The 20,546-nt window shown below is 42.1% G+C and overlaps 1 protein-coding gene across 1 annotated transcript; it reads left to right on the top strand.

The window, feature by feature from the left end:
* Nucleotides 1–6,988: 6,988 nt before the first annotated feature.
* On the top strand, nt 6,989–16,043 carry LOC311258113 (fibronectin type III domain-containing protein 7-like; the record flags this gene model as incomplete). The annotated part of the gene is made up of 11 exons (XM_084354161.1): nt 6,989–7,151; nt 7,674–7,937; nt 8,226–8,486; nt 10,098–10,358; nt 10,457–10,717; nt 10,829–11,086; nt 11,941–12,201; nt 12,597–12,884; nt 13,179–13,415; nt 15,004–15,078; nt 15,183–16,043. 11 exons carry the CDS (start codon nt 6,989–6,991, stop codon nt 15,458–15,460), a joined length of 2,607 nt encoding a protein of 868 aa, XP_084210287.1. The 3' UTR covers nt 15,461–16,043.
* Nucleotides 16,044–20,546: the final 4,503 nt, after the last annotated feature.

Here is a 20,546-nt window from a genome sequence, read left to right as displayed (position 1 = left end):
CTTTCTATTAAATAGTCCACCTCTAGTAAAGTCAAAGTCAAAGTGTTTATTATGATATGCAGTTAAAAAGTTTTCCTGAACCATGAAATTCTTCTTTGTCTTCAACTCTGAATGCTGTTTTTTCATGAAACATGTATAACGTATACAAACTACTTTAATGCTTTTTCACGAAGTTAAAAAAATATTTGAAAATACAAGAATATAAGAAACAGTAAGACTAATAAGACAGAAACACATCAAGAAGAAGATGGATTTTGGACAGTATACAGTATCAATGCAGATATTTGTTTTGAAATGAATAATCACATAGCACAGCTGAAAAGATTACTTGAATAAATTGATAAGTCACCAGACAATTACAGTAATCAGGACCAGTTTTAATAATTGATTGATTCTTAAAGTAATTAATAAAGAGATAATATTGTTCCATGTTTTAAAACTAATAATATATTTTATGTTTCACTCTCCTATGATGGTAAACGTGTTTAACAACCTGGGCTTTAGGAAATTATGATGGACACTTCTTATGATATTTTATAGAACAAGTGATTCATTGATCAAAAGACATTACTTAGTCCGAGCCCTGTCTACACTGCAGCAATATTGGAACAAGCAGTCAGAAATGAGAATTCAACATCGACGGTCACATACGAATGATAATCTATAATGATAATCTGGAATAAGATTTCATGAAGGACATTGTGTGACGTTTGTGCCGAACTCCTTCTCCTCCAGAACCCTGCCAGCCAACTGGCCTCACAGTCAGTGGGTCATGTGAGAATGAGACGGTGGTGTTGGACTGGTCGGCAGCTGAAGGGGCATCAGTCTACGTGGTGACAGCCGAAGGTGACCTAGGATACATGACATCTTTCCAAACCAATGACACAACAGTAGAGGCTGAGCTGCCCTGCGGACAAATATACAGCTTCACTGTAATAGCTCAAGATGATCGTTGCGACAGTGCTGTGAGCCTGCCTGAAGAATTCAAAACAGGTAGGTGTCACTTATATTTTCGACTGATGTGGTTTACAGTTGAGCAAGTTTATAATGATGCAACTCCGTGTCCTCAGGTCCCTGTGTGCCGCAGCATGTACAGAGCTTCACACACTGTGAGGACAGTCTGGGCTCGGTCAGCTGGGCCAAGAGCGACGGGGCAGAATCCTACATGGCCATCGCAGTTGGACTGGACGGCCACACCCACATGTGCACCACAAACACCACCACCTGCACCTTTGACGACTTGCACTGTGGCGAACAGTACACCATTCACATCATCGCCGACGACTACATGTGCAGTAGCATGCCGAGCAACAGCACTTCCATACGAATGGGTAAACAAGCTGTTATACTGTACATTGCAAGAAATTACACTACCTTTAAGCGTTATGTGAAAGCCTGGAAGTTGGAAGAGGGAATTTTAGAGGTCTCTAATGAACATGAATCAACAAAATAAAATTTAGCAAGATTGTAGGAGTCAGTAAACAACTCAGGAAATAAATTATACTGGAATGTTGATCTGAAATGATAGAATGTGAAAAGCACCAGTGTCATTACTTCTTCACATCACCTACAAATGGACGGATTCACGACTAAGCTATGGTCAAAATAGGTCTCCTTCGTACAACAGTCACAGCCACATTTTATGTGGTTAACAACTTATTATATCCTTTGCAGTTTTGGAGTTAAATTTATTAAAGGATAAGTTCACCCAAAAATTAACATTCAGTCATTACCTGCTCACCCTCATGCCGATGGAAAGCCAGGTGAAGTTTCATAGTCCACAAAACATTTCTGGAGCGTCACAGCAAAACAATGTTGCAGCATTCTCCTAAACAACTGAAGTAGCTGGGGACTTGTTTTAAAATATAAAAATACAACAGAAAATAATATAAAATGGCTCCATAGAGCTCGTCCCAAGTAATCCAAGTTTCCAGAAGCCTCACTGTAGCTGCTAAGCTAAAGGTATCAGAGTGCACCCTGTCTGAAGTGGGCACATGAACTCAACCAAGTGTCGGGAGTAGATAACAACTTTTCAAATCATTTTTGGATCTTGGGGCTTCCAAGATTTGAATTGCGCCGGACAAACTGTATGGAGCCATTTTATGATTTTTTTTCTGTTGTTTTTTAAGTTTTAAAAAGAGTCCCCAGCTACTTCAGTTGCTTCAGGATGCTTTGTGGCCCAACACATTTGTGTCTCAAAGTTTACATAAATAACTGAATTGTCTCCCAGCATGTTAATGTTGATGCATATTGTTTAAAAGACAGATAATGAGCAGGCGAGGATTTCAAGTCCCCCCTAATGCTCTCTCTGACTGCAAGGGTATTTTTTTTGTTTTCTCTCAATAGTTATTTGCAACAAAAGGAAAAGCACCTGTATCACAAATTGAGCTCAATCATAAGTAAACGACCTGAAAATTAATAATAAATTCATTGTAAATTGATAATGTTTTGAACTGACAGTAAGACAAAATAAGGCTTTGAGAAATTGTGACAGGAATTTCAAACTGCTTTCTGACATTTTACAGACCAAATTATTTGCACCCCAACTCACAATAGGTTTTTGTCTTCTGTTTGTAGCACCTTGTATTCCTCAGAACTTGCAGTCATCTCTGAACTGCACTATAAAGGTAAATATTTGACCTTTTTCTCTTTTTTTTCACAAATTGTCAAAGTTCCTCTACAGAAGTATTAAACAATATCATCCGAAATCTGTTTCTAAGGTGGCATCGTTGAGTTGGAATGCCAGTGAAACCGCTGAGTTTTACATTGTGACGGCAGAGAACGACAGCGGCCACAAAGTGCAGCTCAGCACTAACGATACCTGGACCTTCTTGTCTGAGTTCATGTGTGGACAGGAATACTACCTGTCTGTCCAGGCGGCCGACTCAGTGTGCACAAGCCGCCCCAGTGTGCCTTCAAAGCTTAGTTCAGGTAGATTCCATGCATCCTAAAACACTGTTTTTAAAAATACTTTAATGAATATAAAAATTCTGTCAAGACGAGTGCATATACAGGGCTTATCATTCCTAATCATTAAATTACTCTAAATTTTGTAACTGTAGAATGATTTTATGCAAAATGTTTACGATAGCATTCTTATTTCATTCAATTATGATCGATTTAATTATTTCTTGTTCCCTGTAAGACATGTTCTTTTATACTTTTTAACCACCCAAATTTGGGGGATGTTTTACTGAGAAACTGTAGTGGATTGTGCGCCAAACCTAAGAAAAACAAACAACAACAACTGTGTATTCAAAACTCAGCCTTCACTAACAGTGCATATACTCCAATCTTCCCTCAGAGCCCTGCTCGCCCACCGCCGTCTCCAGCTTCATGAACTGCGTCTCTAACATTGCTGTGGTGTCGTGGACTGGCTCGGCTGGGGCGAACTTCTACACAGCCACAGTGACGCCTGAAGACGGCCAATCAATTAGCTGCTGGTCTGACAGCGAGCAGTGTGGTATGCCCAACGTCCTCTGTGGACAGAACTACACAGTGACGGTAGTCGCCTCCAATGGCGAGTGTGACTCTGACCCCAGTGAGGGCGACGCGCTGCAGTCAGGTGAGACATTCAGGACTAAAGTGTTATTTTATTCTCTTCTGAAATCCATTTTCTTTATCCTTCTTTCTATACATTTCTTTGAATCTTCAAACAGGTGTGTAAATTCACATTCACTCTTGCTCGTAAACAAGTTATTTCTGGGTCCTAAGTAAAGATTTGTATGAAATCTTAAAAAGGTATCTTGTCTTATCGAACATGTTCATTAAAAAAGTATAAAAGAATTTTGTTCCTACACAATCTACTAGGGATGCACCATAAGATTTTATTGTGGATTGCCATAAAAAACACAACATAAAAATGCACTTTTTGTTGTCATTCCTCTTTCTGCACTTTATATTTCACCTAACTTTTATGTTGTCTTTGAAATTTTAGGTTCTTCATATAAAACTCAAAATAAAATCAAACCTGGTCTCAGTCCTGATCCTCATTCAGGCCGAGTCGTGGTGATAGGCAGTAGAAGTCTTGTTTTTACTGGCCCTGATAAATGGGACCATAAATGAGTCCATGACACACATTGGCAAATGGAAATATATTAACAGAATAGATAAAAATGTATGTAATTATCTGCAAAATGGTCCCAGTTTTGTCTCATCATTGTCTTAGCTGCTGTGTTAACTGCTTTCTATGCTCAGCTCACTTCATAAATTGAATCAGACACCTTTAAAATGAAGGCTTGCTGTTTCTGGGGCCTGTTTAGATTATCTCAAACATCTTTTCACAGCACGTTTAGATAATTAAACCTTCTACAATTTCCTCCCTATGCCTTTCTCCAGTGCCTTGTGTTCCTACTGACGTGGTTGTCACGATGGACTGCTCTGCAAATGAGGCTGCCGTGACCTGGAGAGTCAGTGAGGGGGCTCTGTCCTACAAAGTTTCGGCTAAGAGCTCACAGGGATCCATGTCCCTCTGTGAGAGTAACGACCCGATCTGCATTTTGACAGACCTGAAATGTGGCCAGTCTTACTCTGTCCAGGTGGTGGCTGAGGATGATATCTGCTCAAGTTTACCCAGCCCAGCTATAGAGTTCAATTCAGGTAGAACAACTGCATAAAAGACAATCTCTTCTGGATGCCATAACACATATGGACTTAACTCTTGACTTGTTCCTCTTTTTTTCTCCTCCCTCTCTCAGTTCCTTGCACACCTGAAATTGGCTCAGTGGTTCTGGACTGCTACACCAACTCTGCTCTGTTGGACTGGGCCTTCGCTGAGGGTGCCATGTCCTACACCGCAACAGCCCAGTCCTCTAGTGGCCATGCTTCCACCTGCAGCTCCAACAACACCAACTGCGAGCTGAAGGAGCTGCACTGTGGCCAGACCTATAGTGTGATCACTGTGGCCTCAAATGAGAACTGCAGCAGCCCTCCAAGCAACAGATTGCAGGTGGAGTCAGGTGAGCTCCTTTCAACACCTTTCAATCAGCAACTTTAAATTAGATAGACTGCCTGAACGTCTTGCTTTACTGTCCCGTAGTGAGTGAAATTCTCTTCTTGCTTCAGTGAGCTATGGGTCATTTTCACTCTCATTTCCCTCCAAAGAATCTTTGGGCGGGTTATTTTAAAAACATTTAAAAACAACATACTTGGACCAAGAGGACATTGTTTACTGGTAAATATAGTAAAATAAATTGTCTTAAAACTGGATACCAATGGGAAAAACATGGTGATTTACACACATGCACACTTCAAACTTTCCTCTACACTATAGATACTAAACTTTTTCTGGCATGCCCCCCTTTCAGAGGCTGAAAAAAGTTTCATGTTACAATCATTGAAACAACTATTCACAAATGTTTCTGAGTTGAATTTTTGCATAATAAACCGGATAATATGACCGGAAATGTAGCCAACTGCAATACACTGAATTGTGCACCCATTCTGGATATCCACCAAAGTAAAGAAATACAAAACAACTAAGTGGCAAGCTCCTCCAACCTACCTGGTGGCTTTCTAGTCAGGGTGCTCGAAATCCCAAAACTACAAGCTGCTAGAGCAGTTTCCCACACAAGCCCTGAATGAACTTTTTCCCCTGGTCATCCACTTTTCAAAATTTCAGCCAGAAGAGGTCAGCAAAATCATGCTTGTTAGCTAAGCTTTAAGCCACTATTTAAAGACAGGTAAATCAATGTTTAATAATAGAAGTCCTGTAAACAACCTTTAGGTCAACCCCTCTCTGAGCCCCATTCAAACCCCGAGTATGGGCCCAAAATCAACAACAACAACAACGACAACAACTAGCAATCAAAAACTCCTCAGTGATTAGTTTTTTCTTTCACTTCCCCTCTCCTCCTTCAGTGCCTTGTCCTCCTGAGCATGTTCAACCTGTACTGGACTGCTCCAACAACACAGCCCATGTGGAGTGGCAGGCCAGTAGCGGAGCTGATTTCTACATTGTCCAGGCCTTTGGCATAGAAGAACATATATCTGGTTGCGAGTCAGCCTCACAGTCCTGCGACCTCACAGACCTCATGTGTGGCTTCACCTACAACATCAGCGTGATTGCCGTTAACAGTGTGTGTAATGTCTCACAGAGTGGCGTGACCCATCTGAAAGCAGGTAAGGATGACCAAAGAGATCTAACATGTTAAGGCCTGGCAGCATGATGGATATCTTTGTGATGGATTGGGCTGATTAATCAGATTAATTAACCATTTTTTCCTTTGGTAACATTTGGAAATATTTTGGAAATAGTGAGTCACGGGTAAAAGAGGTAAATGCATATATTTACTGTGTATACTTGTCATAATGGTAAGTGTTTGAGATTTTACATACTACTCAACAGTACAATACTTCCTTGAAGCTGGAAAACAATTACCGTGTTGTGATTTCTTTGTCAGCGCTGATTTTGCCAATAATTATCAATGATGTTTTTCCATTTGTATAAATCATTATTGGATCTATATCCTGAGTCATAATTCAAGCTTAATGGTTCTCTCTCTGTGTCCACACAGTGCCCTGTATACCGCAGCAGTTAGAGGCCCGTGTGGTTTGTGAGTCTGGTGCTGTGGCGGTCTCTTGGGAGCCAAGCAATGGGGCATTATCATACACCACAGTTGCCCAGGGCAACGGTGGCTATGCGTCAGTGTGCAACAGCAACAGCACAACATGCCTGTTTGAGGACTTGCTGTGCGGCCTCAACTACTCCATCACTGTTAGTGCTTCAGATATGACGTGTAGTAGCGCTGGAAGCTCTGCTGTGGAGATTAACACGGGTAGAGTCAATATTTAATCATAATCATATTAATGTGTCACCTTCAATAGACAGTTATAGTGAACTGTAACCGAAGCTCAGTTTAAACTTGACTTCACTCATACCTGTCTGCTTGCAGTGCCATGCATACCATCGAATGTAACCGCAGAGATGGTGTGCAGTAACGACACAGGCGTCGTGTCGTGGGAAGCAGGAGAGGGTGTGTCCTCCTACATGGTACAAGCTTTTGGGCCAGACGGTGACAAGCCAGTGTGTGACAGCACAGCAACCAGCTGTCAGCTACCCGACCTGCATTGTGGCCAGCTCTACAACCTGACAGTGACAGCTAAGGATGGACGGTGTGACAACAGCCACGCCTACCTCAACCTGCAGTCAGGTAAGCTTAAACAATAAAGTTATTCAATATGATTAGTGACGTTCTCCAGTTTTTTGGTTGTCTGACATCTGTGTTAATTTCTATCTCCATCATTAGAGATATTAACAGTTTATAGTCTAATCAGACAATCTAATGGACAATGTTGCTGTAAGCAACGTGAGGTCAGTCCCTAATAATAATAATAATAATAATGTATACTGACACCATGAATTTAGTAATTAGCAGCAATACATTAGAAAACGGCAGCCTTAATGGTCTGGTTCCCATCGCCAGCTCCATCACCAGACAGTCTAATCAGACGATGTCTCATTCAACAACTCAGCTCCTAATCCTTCTTTTACGTGCAAGTTCAGTGTAACTACAAACACTGCACTTTTTCAACTTTTGATTTAGTTAAACTTGTGAATGAATTTAGAGTGTTCTGTCTTTCTAAAGGATCATTCAAGTGTGTTGTTGACATGTGAATTGTCTCATCTCTCATATTTATCATTACTCTGTTTCTCAATGCTTTCTCTCTCATAGTGCCTTGCCGGCCAACCAACGTTAAGGCTGCCCTACTGTGTGACTCCAACTCAGCTGCAGTGACATGGGAGCGAGCCAGTGGAGCGCTCTCGTATCTTGCAGTGGCTGTTACAGAGGACGGCAGTCACCGGGCTGAATGTAACAACACTGTGACCAACTGTGATCTGAGCGACCTGCAGTGTGGACAGACCTACAATGTGAGCGTGTTCGGCCAAGATAAGTCCTGTTCCAGTGTGGAGAGCGACAAGGCTTACGTGCGAACAGGTATTGTAAACATGGGGGGCCAAATATAAACTAAGTGTAAACATTTTCTATAACTTTCTTTAAATAGTGATGTAAAATTGTGACGCGATGGAAATGTACTTAATGCTTATTTGGCATGCACATTATATTACAGACTTTGAAAATGTATCAATCCTTGTTTTTTTTTCGGGTTTTTTATTTGTTCATGTTCATGTCCCCAGGCCTGCTTTTGTTTGAGGAAATGCAGTACACTGTATTAACATTACAATTTGTTTCTCTTGACCTCTCCCCTCTCTGTATCCTCCTCAGCCCCCTGTGCACCCCAGGATGTAGAGGTTGAGGAACACTGTGAAGAGGGTGCCATGACCGTGTCTTGGTCCCCCAACCCTGATGCCCAGTACTTCCACGTGGCGGCAGTGAGCAACACCAGGGCGAGACTCTACTGTAACTCCAGTGGCACTGCCTGCACCTTAAGTGATCTACCATGTGGACAGACGTACAACGTTACCGTGCTTTCTGTAAAGGATGGCTGCGAGAGTAAGCCGAGCCATGTGATAGAGACTTCCTCAGGTAAACTTCAAGCAGTCGTCCATTTGTTCAAATGTAAAATTTACACCAAGCAATGTGTCAGTGGCATGATGCCCTGGAGCTGACTTTGCAACTCAGAAATTCATTCAATTTCCACAAAGAGTAGCTATGCCAACTGACAGGAAATTTAAGTAAGAGCTGCTCCAAATGAGCTGGCAATGAGCGTTACAACAGCTGTTTTTATTCTTTTTATAACTGCTGTTTGTGCATGTGTTTACGTATTTCCTTTCGAGAGGTAGACTGGAAGATAGACATCATGCTCATGTTTTACTATAAGTCTGGCAAGGAAGTGTGAGTGCTCAATTTGGAAAGTGTAATGAAATTACTTTTGTTTTGAATTGGCACTATACAAATAAAATAAAGAAATGAATATTAGAAGTAAACATTTAAAAAAAAGAAGTAAAGAATGGAGACAAAATGATGTGATTATGCAGAAAACAAACACAGTGGGGAACGTAAACATAGCTCTGATGTCAGTAACCTTTAAACAACTCCTAGCATCCCCCTGCCTCCAGGATAAAGAATGATTTTTTTGCCTGTGGCAGTACTGGCAGTAAAATGCTTACAGGCCAGCCCAACCTACATAAAAATATAAACAAAAAACTAATGAAAATCTAGGGGGAACAAACAAAAGTCTCTTCTGGGTATAACAAACAAATGCCTCCTACAAGCCCCAGCGAAATAAAATGGTAAACTAAAGGTGTATAGGGGCTTGAGTTTTAAAGCGTTCCCAAATAAACAAAGATTCCTCACTAGCAAGATATGGGCAGCCAAGAAAACCCAATAGGGCCTAAACAGACCAGAGGCTGTGTCTCAATTCAGGGGCTGCATCCTTTGAAGGGCGCATTTGAAGGCCAATTGCCTCACAACGCTGCACGAAGGCTGTCCCAATTTGAAGGCTCCTTCAAATGCACCCCACAAATACAGCCTTCTTTTTCCTCTTTTTGGAAGACGCACCGCTACTATCCTTCGCGGCCTCCCATATCCCAAGATCCTTTGCGTGGCCGAAACAGAAGAAAGAAAGAAGAAAAATGGCAACATCAAGTGGTGTAATTCGTCACTTTCGCGGGCCTGGGCGGCAGGAATCGTGACATAAGGGTAAGGGGCGGGAACATCTGGTGACGCAACCAGGAAATGCTCCGAAGGCTAGACCGTCCCATTTAACAATGGTGGACGTGGCTTTCGAAGGTACCTCCGAAGGACTCGCCTTCGGAGGCCGCAAAGGCCACATCCTTCGAAGGATGCAGCCCCTGAATTGAGACACAGCCGGAGTTTCTGGCTGGCAAGCTAAGGGGAATGAGCTTCTCAATGGGTCAGGGACAAATTCAGACTGAGGGTGAGAGCCCCCTGTGTGCAATTTCCTACCTCTTTTAAGAAAATGATGACACCCTTTACAAAAAGGGTAAAACAATGAGACTGCTACAAGCTTCTTTAAGTGCAGAGCCCCTTTTATTCTCACACAATTTAAACTGTTTAACAATTTGCTACAATGCATTACCCAAACATTTTTAATGTGTTTCTGACTCAAGTGTAAAAATGATTCTTACAGTATTGAATCTACATGTTCATTCCTTTCTGTTTCGCCCTTCACAGCTCCATGTGTGCCGAGGAACGCTAGAGGCCGTCTGGACTGCGTATCAAACTCTGCCTGGGTGATGTGGCAGACCTCAGAAGGAGCCCTCAGCTACTTTGTGTTGGCCGAAGAGGTTGGAGGTCACAACTCAACCTGCACTACGACCGACTCGCCCTGCAACGTCCCAGATCTGAAATGTGGAACTATTTACACTTTCCACGTCACTGCTGTCAACAGTCACTGCCGGAGTAATTACAGCAACACCTTTGAGCTTGAGACAGGTATTCAACAAAATACTGAAATCTTTTACCAAATAATTTTTAAAATATTATATACTGCTTTTCTCAAGTTTTGTTTTCATTTGCATCCTGTCCCGTAGGTCCTTGTGCTCTAACATCGATTAGTGTAGTGACGCAATGCAACAGTGACACAATCCTGGTTGAATGGGAGATGACGGAGGACACATCCCTCTACCTGGTGACAGCTGAGGGCCATGACCAAAGCATCATCTCCTGTAACAGCAGCTCCACTTCATGTGAACTCCAGGATGTCCAATGTGGCATGCATTATAGCATTATAGTATCGGCTTCTTTTGACAAGTGCAGCAGCCTCAGAAGCCCACCAAAGAAGATTAAAACAGGTATTTTCAGCTCAGATTATTATGTAGAGCCCAGGAAACAGAAGCTAATGATCTAAATAAACAAACAAAACAAACGCGTAGAAATATTTAAGGTTATTCTGTCTGTTTTAGCGCCCTGTATCCCAGACAACGTGACAGTGGTACCATCGTGTGAGGAGAACGGAGCCACAGTGATGTGGGTAGACTCCCCTCTGGCTACATCCTACCAATTGATGGCCACAGGAAGAGACGGGCATGTCGCGAGCTGCAACACCTCAGTGAACCACTGCACCCTGTCTCATCTGCACTGCGGACAGCCATACAGTTTTAGCATCACCGCCAGTGGAGACAACTGCACCAGCGAGCCCAGCAATTCAACCTTCAGAACTGGTAGAGACTTGATGAGACATTTTAGTTTAGTTCATTTCACCAGGAAAATTCACTCACTATCAATTCTGCTTTACGTTGGTAAACATATCAAACAAACAACTAGACAATTAAATTATCAGTTGGCACAGTCAGTAATTCAGATTTCAGGGGTTGCTTAATTTTTCTTTTGTATTGAGTAAGAATTACAAGAGGCTTGAGGAGACAACAACGTTCTGTGACATGAATTGTTATTTAAGCTAGTGTGAATGTTCAATGAATGATCTGAATGATAAAATCTAAAGCTGAAATCGTTTTATCTATGTGTTGTGTTACGAAAAACTCATAGGCAACAATTCTAGTGGTAGATTATTAAAATTGTGCTGGTTCCAGCCTCTCAGATTAAAGATTTTCTTCCTGTCTTTGTCTGAATCTCTTTGGGTCTTGTAGTTTTTCAGACAACGCAATGGCAAGATGGGCAAAATTTGAGAATCTATCATTTTATGGACAAAACAAATAATACATGTATTATTTATTGCAGCCCAAAGGGAAATCAAGCAAAGGCATTATCTATCATGATGCAAAATGCTGCAATAATCTTTATCATTTTATGCTAAATTCAATAATAATCAGCTCTTAGTGGCTGTTTGAAAAGTAGCTTTTCCTATTGTTTTGTTTCTGTACTAATCATAAGTTATCATGAAATGCACTGTCTAGCTGCTACCTTCCACAGTTTGGTTTCTTAATTTCCAGACACATAAAATGTTTAGGCTGCACTAGATTTTACACTTGTTTCGTATCTAGTTAGCATCAATGATAAAAATGTAGAAAACTGTGGTCCAGCTTCCTATTTGAATCTTTCCTCTCTGTCCTCGCAGTGCCTTGTGAGCCCTCTGGTCTTGCAGTGGATGTGGATTGTGAGATGAACCTTGCCATCCTGTCTTGGACTGCCAGTGAGGGCGCTGTGGAGTATTTTGGCTGCGCCAATTCTACGGATGGAGAGGCACTCTACTGCGACAGTACGGCCACCTTCTGCACCATCGAAGGCCTGGAATGTGGGGACATTTACAACTTCTCTGTTGAAGCATCTAACGGCTACTGCAACAGCTCGTTTAGTGCACCTCTGGAGGCGGGAGCAGGTAAATATTAGAGCTCAAAAACTAAACCTTTGCAATTCACAGTTAACAATGCATGTAGTATGTAGATAAATGAGCACAATTCATTTTGACATAGATAAACAGAATATCCTGAAAAACGTGGGGTTATTTTGTTGTCCGATATGCTTCCAAAATGTATGTATATTTTGCAATTATACAACTTTTTAGGGCTTCAGACCTCAGGGATGCATACCAATGAAATTTCTGTTATATACTGTATATAGTATGTTTTACAGTTTGTTTGTTTTTTAAAGAGTGTTTTTCAAATTTTACGTCTTAAGTAATAAGCAGATACATTACACCTAAAGTACAAGGGAAGAAACTGAGCTGATTCCACTGGTAAAACACTCTTTATCGCTAAACTTTTTCCTCCTCAGCTCCATGTCCTCCGACTGCTTTGAACGTCCAAATGCGGACGATAGACCAGGGTCACTGGGCCATGACATCGTGGGACAGAGTCAATTGTTCTGATGTTGAGTACCTTGCAGTGATAACCGGTCGAATCGACAACAGCCCACAGAAGCTGATGGAGATCTCTTCTTATTGGACATACATGACATACTTTGAGTTCCTGATGCCTTGCAGCACAGCTTATAACCTCACTGTATTGGCCAGAAACTCAGCCGGGGTCAGCGAGTCGTCCACTGCCTTTACTGGAGTCACAGGTAACTTTACATCACGCTCATTCCTGACTCTATACAGTAGGGAGTGTTTTGTGGAGAAAATAGACCCTTTACACACTATTTAGCATTTATAAGCAGTAAATAAATGTTTGATAAATTGTTAAAAACGCACAATAGTGTAGTCCTAAACAGATACAAGTGTTTTATTAATGTATTTCAAGGTAGTAATTATATATACATATTTTAAACATTAAATAATGTTAAAACTACATAATGATTAAAATATAACATCCCTCAGTCCTTCTGTTAACAGCATTTCCACCATTTCTTTCCCAGTCCCATGTGCTCCACAGAATGTGAAATACACTGGCACCGAACGGTCTGCTGTACTTTCCTGGGATGCATCTGTTTTTGCCACGATGTACACTGTCTTCAATGTGTCGGGGATGGACCGCATCGAGCTTTGCAGCACCACTGGGCTCTCGTGCCAGCTGAACAACTTTGACCCTAGCACCACTGAAGTGATAGCCAGCAATGCAGAGGGAGAGAGCATCCCTAGCAGAGATATTACAGGTCAGACACTACACAGGACAGGACTCTTTTAAGTGCTACTACAACAATGTATTCCACATTGCTTTTTGTTTTATCTACTTCTATAATGTCCAGTGTTGTATGAAGACATATGGGTGCTCTAACACCTGATCCATTTGAATTGGTTCCTGTATGATTTGGTTTATTTGGGCTGTTGTAAAAGCTGAACTCCAGTGCGAGCTAAACGACCGGACCAGGACAACCTGGAAAGGAGGGTCTCAATCCGTTTCAGTTATGATGTGATGAGCACATGAGCACAGGGATATACCCCGACACATCAGCAGTTCCTCATTAAACAGTGTCCCTGATTAGGAAATGAGTGACACAAGTAAACTGTAGCAACCGCACAGTAACAATCCCCTCATAAATTTGCGCTTGAAGATGTGTCCCATTTCTCTGTCCCATTTCTGTGTCTTCATAACTAAATAAGATATACATGGTCTACTTACAGTATTCAGTGGTAGCCGTTAGGGAAGTGAGCTTGTGACTGGAGTGTCGCCAATTCCCAGACTGGCAGGTTAAATCTGGGTGGGGAAAGTGAAAGGCAACGCTTGCTCCACCGACGTTACCACCCTGACTGCTCCACTGGAGCTCCTAATCGGCCAACAGATCAGACTGTGGGTGTACTGGGCAGCATTCAGGTGTGAATGTGAAACTGTATGAATGTGATCAGGGCATTTCTGCAAAAGAGAATATTGCTCTCAGGGAACCCTCCCCTGAATTAAAAAAAAAACTTTGTTCATCGTCCTGCCTGACTTGCTGTCAGTTACCAGAAATTGATTGCCCCACAACGGGTCCACGTAACGCTGAGGATGTAGGATGTACAAGTCAGTGTACTTAAAAAGCATGCGTGAATATGAAAAGATTCAAAAGTGAAGGGAAAGATAAAATGAGACAAAAACTTGATAAATTGTTGCAGAAGTTCAAGGGTCAGGAGCACAGGGGAAAAGGTTTGCATGATAAACAAAAATGAATCAAGATAAAGCAAGACAAAAAAGAGAAGAGTACGATAAAAACAAAATTAAAGACTATGTACACTATGTATATGTATATACCTATAATACATATAAATGCAAGGAGACTTGGATTGTACAGCTATCAGCAGGAAGTTGCACAGGATATTTGTTGTGTATTTGATATGTAAAATACACATGCTGCATATGATAATACACAGTATTAACATGAATACACACAAAACAATATAATCATTTCATAATTGTTTTCCTTGTTCTGGGCCAGCTAGTCTGACCTACAGGGGTGAAATAGTGTCAGACAAACAAACCTTATAAGCCTGAGTGTCACTGCAGCCATGTCCAACTTGCACTGTACAAAGAATTGGACCTATGGCTTTAGAAAGAAATGGAGATGGGCATGGAGACGACATGGATGACATAAAAAAAACATATTTGACTGGCCCTTGTTGAATACAATACAGCATGTTATCTAATTAACAGCTCCAATTTTAACAGCTACAGCGACGAAATTTAACCAGTGCTCACGTTTTTCTCCTTATTCACAGTTTAAAATCCAGTTTCGAACATTTATAACGAGTATTTCTCACCTTCCTCAGGTCCAGTAGGAGCTCGCAGAAGAAGAGATTTACGGGTCAATCAAGTCTTTTCCCGTTTAGACGCTCTTACCAAAGGTACGTGTGATGTTAAACATGAATCTGAAATCAACATAGCTCATGGGCTTGTGCCAAAAAACAACTGATAATACCTCACCCATCTCTGTCTCTCTGCCTCTCAGGTCTTGAAATCCCAGAGGTGAAGATTGTAAAAGTAAGTGGAGTGTCCTTGTATGTGAGGTGGACGACAGTGACGGATGCAACCGTCTACACACTTGTGATTGAGGAGAAAGAGCAGCCCGCTGATCAGCCACTCAGAGTGAGAACCGTGGAAGGTGATAATGCCATAGAGACTGACCTCAAGCCCTGGACCACCTACTGCATCAGGCTGGCAGCGAAAAACACCATAAACGAAAGCTTCTACTCGGAGCCAATCTGCAGAACCACCACTGCCTCCTAATGAAACACCACAGATCCACTTCAACAGACACTGGACTCACTAGGTTAAATGTATATCTTCTTCGCTCTGTAGCATCCTTTACAGAATTTTCACCGGTTCAATCTCTAAGAGCTTTAGATGAAGATTTGTAAAAAGAAGGTAATTACAGCAACAAAGCTGTAACAGAATTCTCCTCTGTGGAGTCCATCTTACATGTCACGAATAAATTCTGATCAGACGCGAGGAGAACCTTTTAGATTTGAATGCTTATGAATCTTTATTAGGAATAGCATGTATACATTTTCATAATTGTGGCTGGTATCATAGCAGCATGTGGCATTATAGCTGTCTAACAAAGTATTGTGGAAATTATATTTAACAAGAATGGTTTTATTTTTGAGATAGGTTATTAGATTCTATGGATGATTGTTCAACTAAAGAAAAGTAGTGCAACAAAATAAACTGATTATTTATCAAGTAAAATATTTTTAAAACCATGCAGTATATTTTCTTTATAATGCCCTATGTGACTTCTAGTTTTGAACAGTGACGGATCTTTTTTAACAATCCCAGAAATAAAGGAATAAAAAGAAATCTGTGAAACATTAAACATGTTGAATTTGAATTTATTTTTTCATTAAATCAACAAATGTGATTTCTCTTTCCAGTGCTGAAAGTTATCATTTTCACCATAAATTAATTATTTTCTTTTTGATTAATTATATGGTTGGTAGTTACTGGTAAGTCCTGACTCATTTCACTGTAATTTAAGACAAAAGAGATTAATACTTATATCTAAGAACCTTAACTTCCCCTTTACTTAAAGGAATAGTTCCCTCTAAAACAAAATTCAGTCATTATTGACTCACCCTCATGCTGATGATAAGTCCGGTGTAGTTTCTTATTCCTCAAAGTGCAGCTGGAGACCCGCGGTGCTTCCCTCCGGCAGGAACAAACCATGTAACGAGCTTTAATGGCGACCCAGGGGAAAAGACCATGAAACTACACAAAAACTTCGTAATATTCCTCCATACTGCTCGTCCGCTGCAATCCAAGTGTCCTGAAGTGGCGACATCCAGAGTTTACTCGAAACGTCATTTAGTACATTTTTACAGCCTAAACAGTCACTATGCTATGTTTACACGGAGGCACGCTCCGCGTTCACGCGAGTCTCCCTTGCAGCCGATTGCACTACGGAAGCCGCGCCGGACAAGATGAACGAGACTCGCGATAGATACACACCGGTGTTTACGTCCTGTTTAGAGTTACCGCGTGACACACAAACACAAGGGGGATCTGCTGCACTGGTGATTTGAAGCTTTGACACTCACAGATAATGACTGAATTTTGTTTTAGAGGGAACTATTCCTTTAGCAAATAATTAATATATTAAATAGTTGCCTAATTTTCAGATTTTCACAAATAAATTAATGGACTCGACATCTTTCTACTGCAAGTGAAAGGACTCATTGTGGGTAAACGTTTCATTTTCTAATTTGGTGACACAAAATAAGGTGCAATACAATCAGAATACAAGTCAACTTTTTCATTCCATGTCCCAGTGAGCAACAAGTGGTCTAGATCACGTCTTTTAGACGTCATTTATGGACATCCAAGGCAACTTAAAAGACGTCCTCTGAGGAGCCAGAATAAAAGTTTTTTATACGAATTGTATAGACGTTTATATGTCGTTTGTCGACTAATTCTGGCTGTCCGTGGACGTCCAGATCATAGCCAGTATGAACGTGTATTCACAACTAATTCTGGATCTCAGTGGATGTCTAGATTATGGCCTGACTGGACGTCTTTTCTCAACGGCATTTATCGACTAATTCTGGTTGTCAATGGACGTCCAGATCATAGCCTGGCCCGACGGACATGATATCAACCTGATGTTGCCTGCTCAGTGGGGTGGTTTAACTTTTAGTCAGACCACTAAAAATACCAGTCAGATGAATGTTACTGATAATCTTTTAAATTAAAACTATGGCCTACAGTAGCCTCTGTTTTGGAAGAGCAAGCCTCAGGCTTCAGTCTCTGCAATGCTGTGGCCAGTCTTCCTGTGTAAGTCGTACCTAAATGTTTTGTTCTTGCTTTAAATTTTGCAAAAACAGAATCTATTTTGGTTCTGGGTGATGTACTGAAAGGCCAGAGTCGACCACATGTAAAGGTCAGACTATGGATGAGTGCACTGTTATCTGTATCTGTATCCATGCACCCAAGACATGAAGACAGGTTGAAAAAGAAAGACGCAAGCTTCAAAGTGGACATCTAATTAAAAAACATTTTTTAAAAACTCACTTTTTCAGTGCTTGTGAACATGCATTTGGGTATCTTGACTACCTAAACCCACAAACTGTGAAATAAGACATCCCAGTAAGTGTTTTTATGGGCTGCCAAGGTCAGAAAACATGAGATTCAGCATGCAATTCAGATTTTGGTCTACTTCTTACATAAAGAGGAGACTCATTTGAATAGTACTGCCCCCAATCTGAGTATGCCCGGTAATGGCTTGAGTGCTAGCTGGTGGAAGGTCCACCATTGATTTTCTCATAATGAGGGACTGCTAGTGCTAGTTTTATGTTGAACAAAAGAGTTAAGCACAGCTGCTCTGTTGTTTGCTGCACTGGCAAGCACTTTTTTAACGAGGTAAGGGAAACAGGAGTCATCTTCTGTAAAGAAGCCAGTGACTGCTGCAGCTCAGGCTCAGTGGGTTGTTGCAACATAGGAGAAAAAGATAGCTTCTGCGATGGAAAAGGGGACTGCTGCAGGGCAGAACAGGAGGCCAGCAGCTGGAGGTTTAGGTTGGTGTCAGTGCGGGCTTCTACCTGCAGGTCTGGTTGTGGATTTGCAGGGGCTGCCAAATGCCGTCCAGGTAGTTCAATTGGAAGTTGGCACAGACAGTCAACTGAGGGCTTGGAGCAGGTGGCAAGAATAGGTGGCAGCAAGGCGGGGCGACATGTGAACCAAGAATGGGTTTCAGCCAGACCACCAACTGGAGCAGGAGTCAGAGGAACTGACTACTGGAAACCAGTGTTGGGGCCGACCACATGGTTCTGACATCAGAGCGGCCTGCATGTAGCCCAACGCTTAAATGCGGCCTCCTTGCACTAACAAAGCCTGGTAAGCAAAGGAAAGTGCACCGACCCTAATGTCCAGTAGGTGGCGCCTGCCTGGCACAGGGTTACATCCCGCTTTTCCGAAACCCCGCTGTTCTGAAAATAGACTTCTATTCATCGTTATGGCGTGGTTTCCCATTTTTTCTAAAGACCCCACTATTCCAAAAAGGCTATTGGGGAACCCCTGACCCTAACCATTTTGGGAAGTAATTGGAAGTTGAAAGTCGGATTCGGAACAGCGGTGTCGGAGTGGGGTGTGTCAAGATGGAGGGGTTCCGCAATGGAGGTGTTTTGGAATGTCAAGCTGTTCCCCTGTCACAGTCCCCCCAGATTTGACAACTCCCATCCCCCATTGTTTGTAAGCGCACCTAAATGCATCAGTTCCGCCGTGACCGGAGAAGATAAGTACAGCCGCAGGCTCATTCCAATGCAGTCCCAGAGTTACGTGTTGCTGGAAGCATCAGCTTTCGTCTGCGCAACTGTTACTCGAAGGGAGCACCCAGAAATTTGGATTTCCAGATGTTGCTGGATGAGCCAAAACTGCCCCGTGTTTACTTAACACACTCCAGATCCAGAAAAGACACTGCGCAACCAGCCTCTTTTCATACCCCTGGAGAAGGAGGATTTCCCTTCAGGAAAACACCCGCTTTGCCCGTTTTCTTAATGCCCACGTCGACTACGCTGTTTTAATAGCTACCACAGGATGCTGCAACCGCCTTTAATCCACGCTGAGGAAGCGAGCTGGATTAAAGAAGACACGCACTACAAGTGAGGCTTAATTAGTGTCTGGGCAGATACTTAGCGTGTATTGTATGCTTGTAAGCTACATTAATTGGGAGCTTGTGGACCGCCGAGTCCTTTTTATTTGCTATAGTTTTACGTTGTAAAACATTGTTTGCTGCTTGCTTTACTTTGTGCTCATCACGAGATGATTCGAGCCTCTCGACTTTCTGGAGCTAAAGTGTTAGCTTAGCTGGCGCTGAGAGCGCTAGCTTTTTGTCTTTGTCTCTCTCTCTCTCTCTCTCTCTCTCTTAACTAACCGACATGTACACGTACACACACATTAGGCGTTATGCGCACACACACACGAATCTTATGAGCGACCTGTTATCCAAAGATAACACTGGATGCATGTCCGCTGCTTTCCGGCTCCGGTACGGTTTAGCTCCATCATCCGTTGTCCGGCAACCCCCACTGGCTGTGTTTTGAGTCCACCACGCAGCTCCGCCAAAGAGCTGGAGTTATGAGACCGAGGACCACAGACCACCGACTGAGAATTAGGAGCAGGTGTCGGCCAATCAGATACCAAAAACCCTCAGCGGGAGTCGGCCGAGCCGCCAACAGATCCAGGAGCAGGTGTTGGCTGGGGCGCTGACGAGGCACCAGCAACGGGAGTCGACCAGACAGCTGACTCAGGAACAAATGATTCTGACTGAGGAACATGCACAGGACCAGACCAGGTTGCAGCTTTCCCAAGAACAGAAGAGGCCAAGACCCCGACTCAGGAGCAGTCAGATCCTCTACTCAATGGATAAGTCTACCAATTTCACACATTGAAGTGTGTTTGAAGGTCTTGGGGAGGACAAATGCATATGTGATTAAATGTTTATATCTCTGTCTGTGGACACATTTTGTCAACACGATAGTGCCACAACTGCTCAAGATGCAGTCATGAGAATTTACAGGTGTGTAATTGAGATCAAAAGTCAGTCAAGTCAAGTTTTAAGAGGGGTGTGGTTCTGAATACTGTCACACTGACAAAATGTGTCCACAGACAGACATATAAACACCTGGCAAAGTACTCAAAACTACTTCTGTGTTAGTTTCAGCAACAGTACATGTCTCTAGCACCGCATTTTGCCAGGCTGACATACACACATACACACACAGTCAAAGAAGGGCGAAAAACAAAACCAGCTCTCATGTGTGGCTGATAAAAACTCATATGAGTAAACAGTAGTGTTTATAATATTGCTTTTTTGTCTCTG

The sequence above is a fragment of the Pagrus pagrus genome, assembly GCF_965226575.1.
Source record: "Pagrus pagrus genome assembly, chromosome: 6".
NCBI classification, from domain to species: Eukaryota; Metazoa; Chordata; class Actinopteri; order Spariformes; family Sparidae; genus Pagrus; species Pagrus pagrus.
This window is presented reverse-complemented; position numbering and strand designations above follow the sequence as displayed.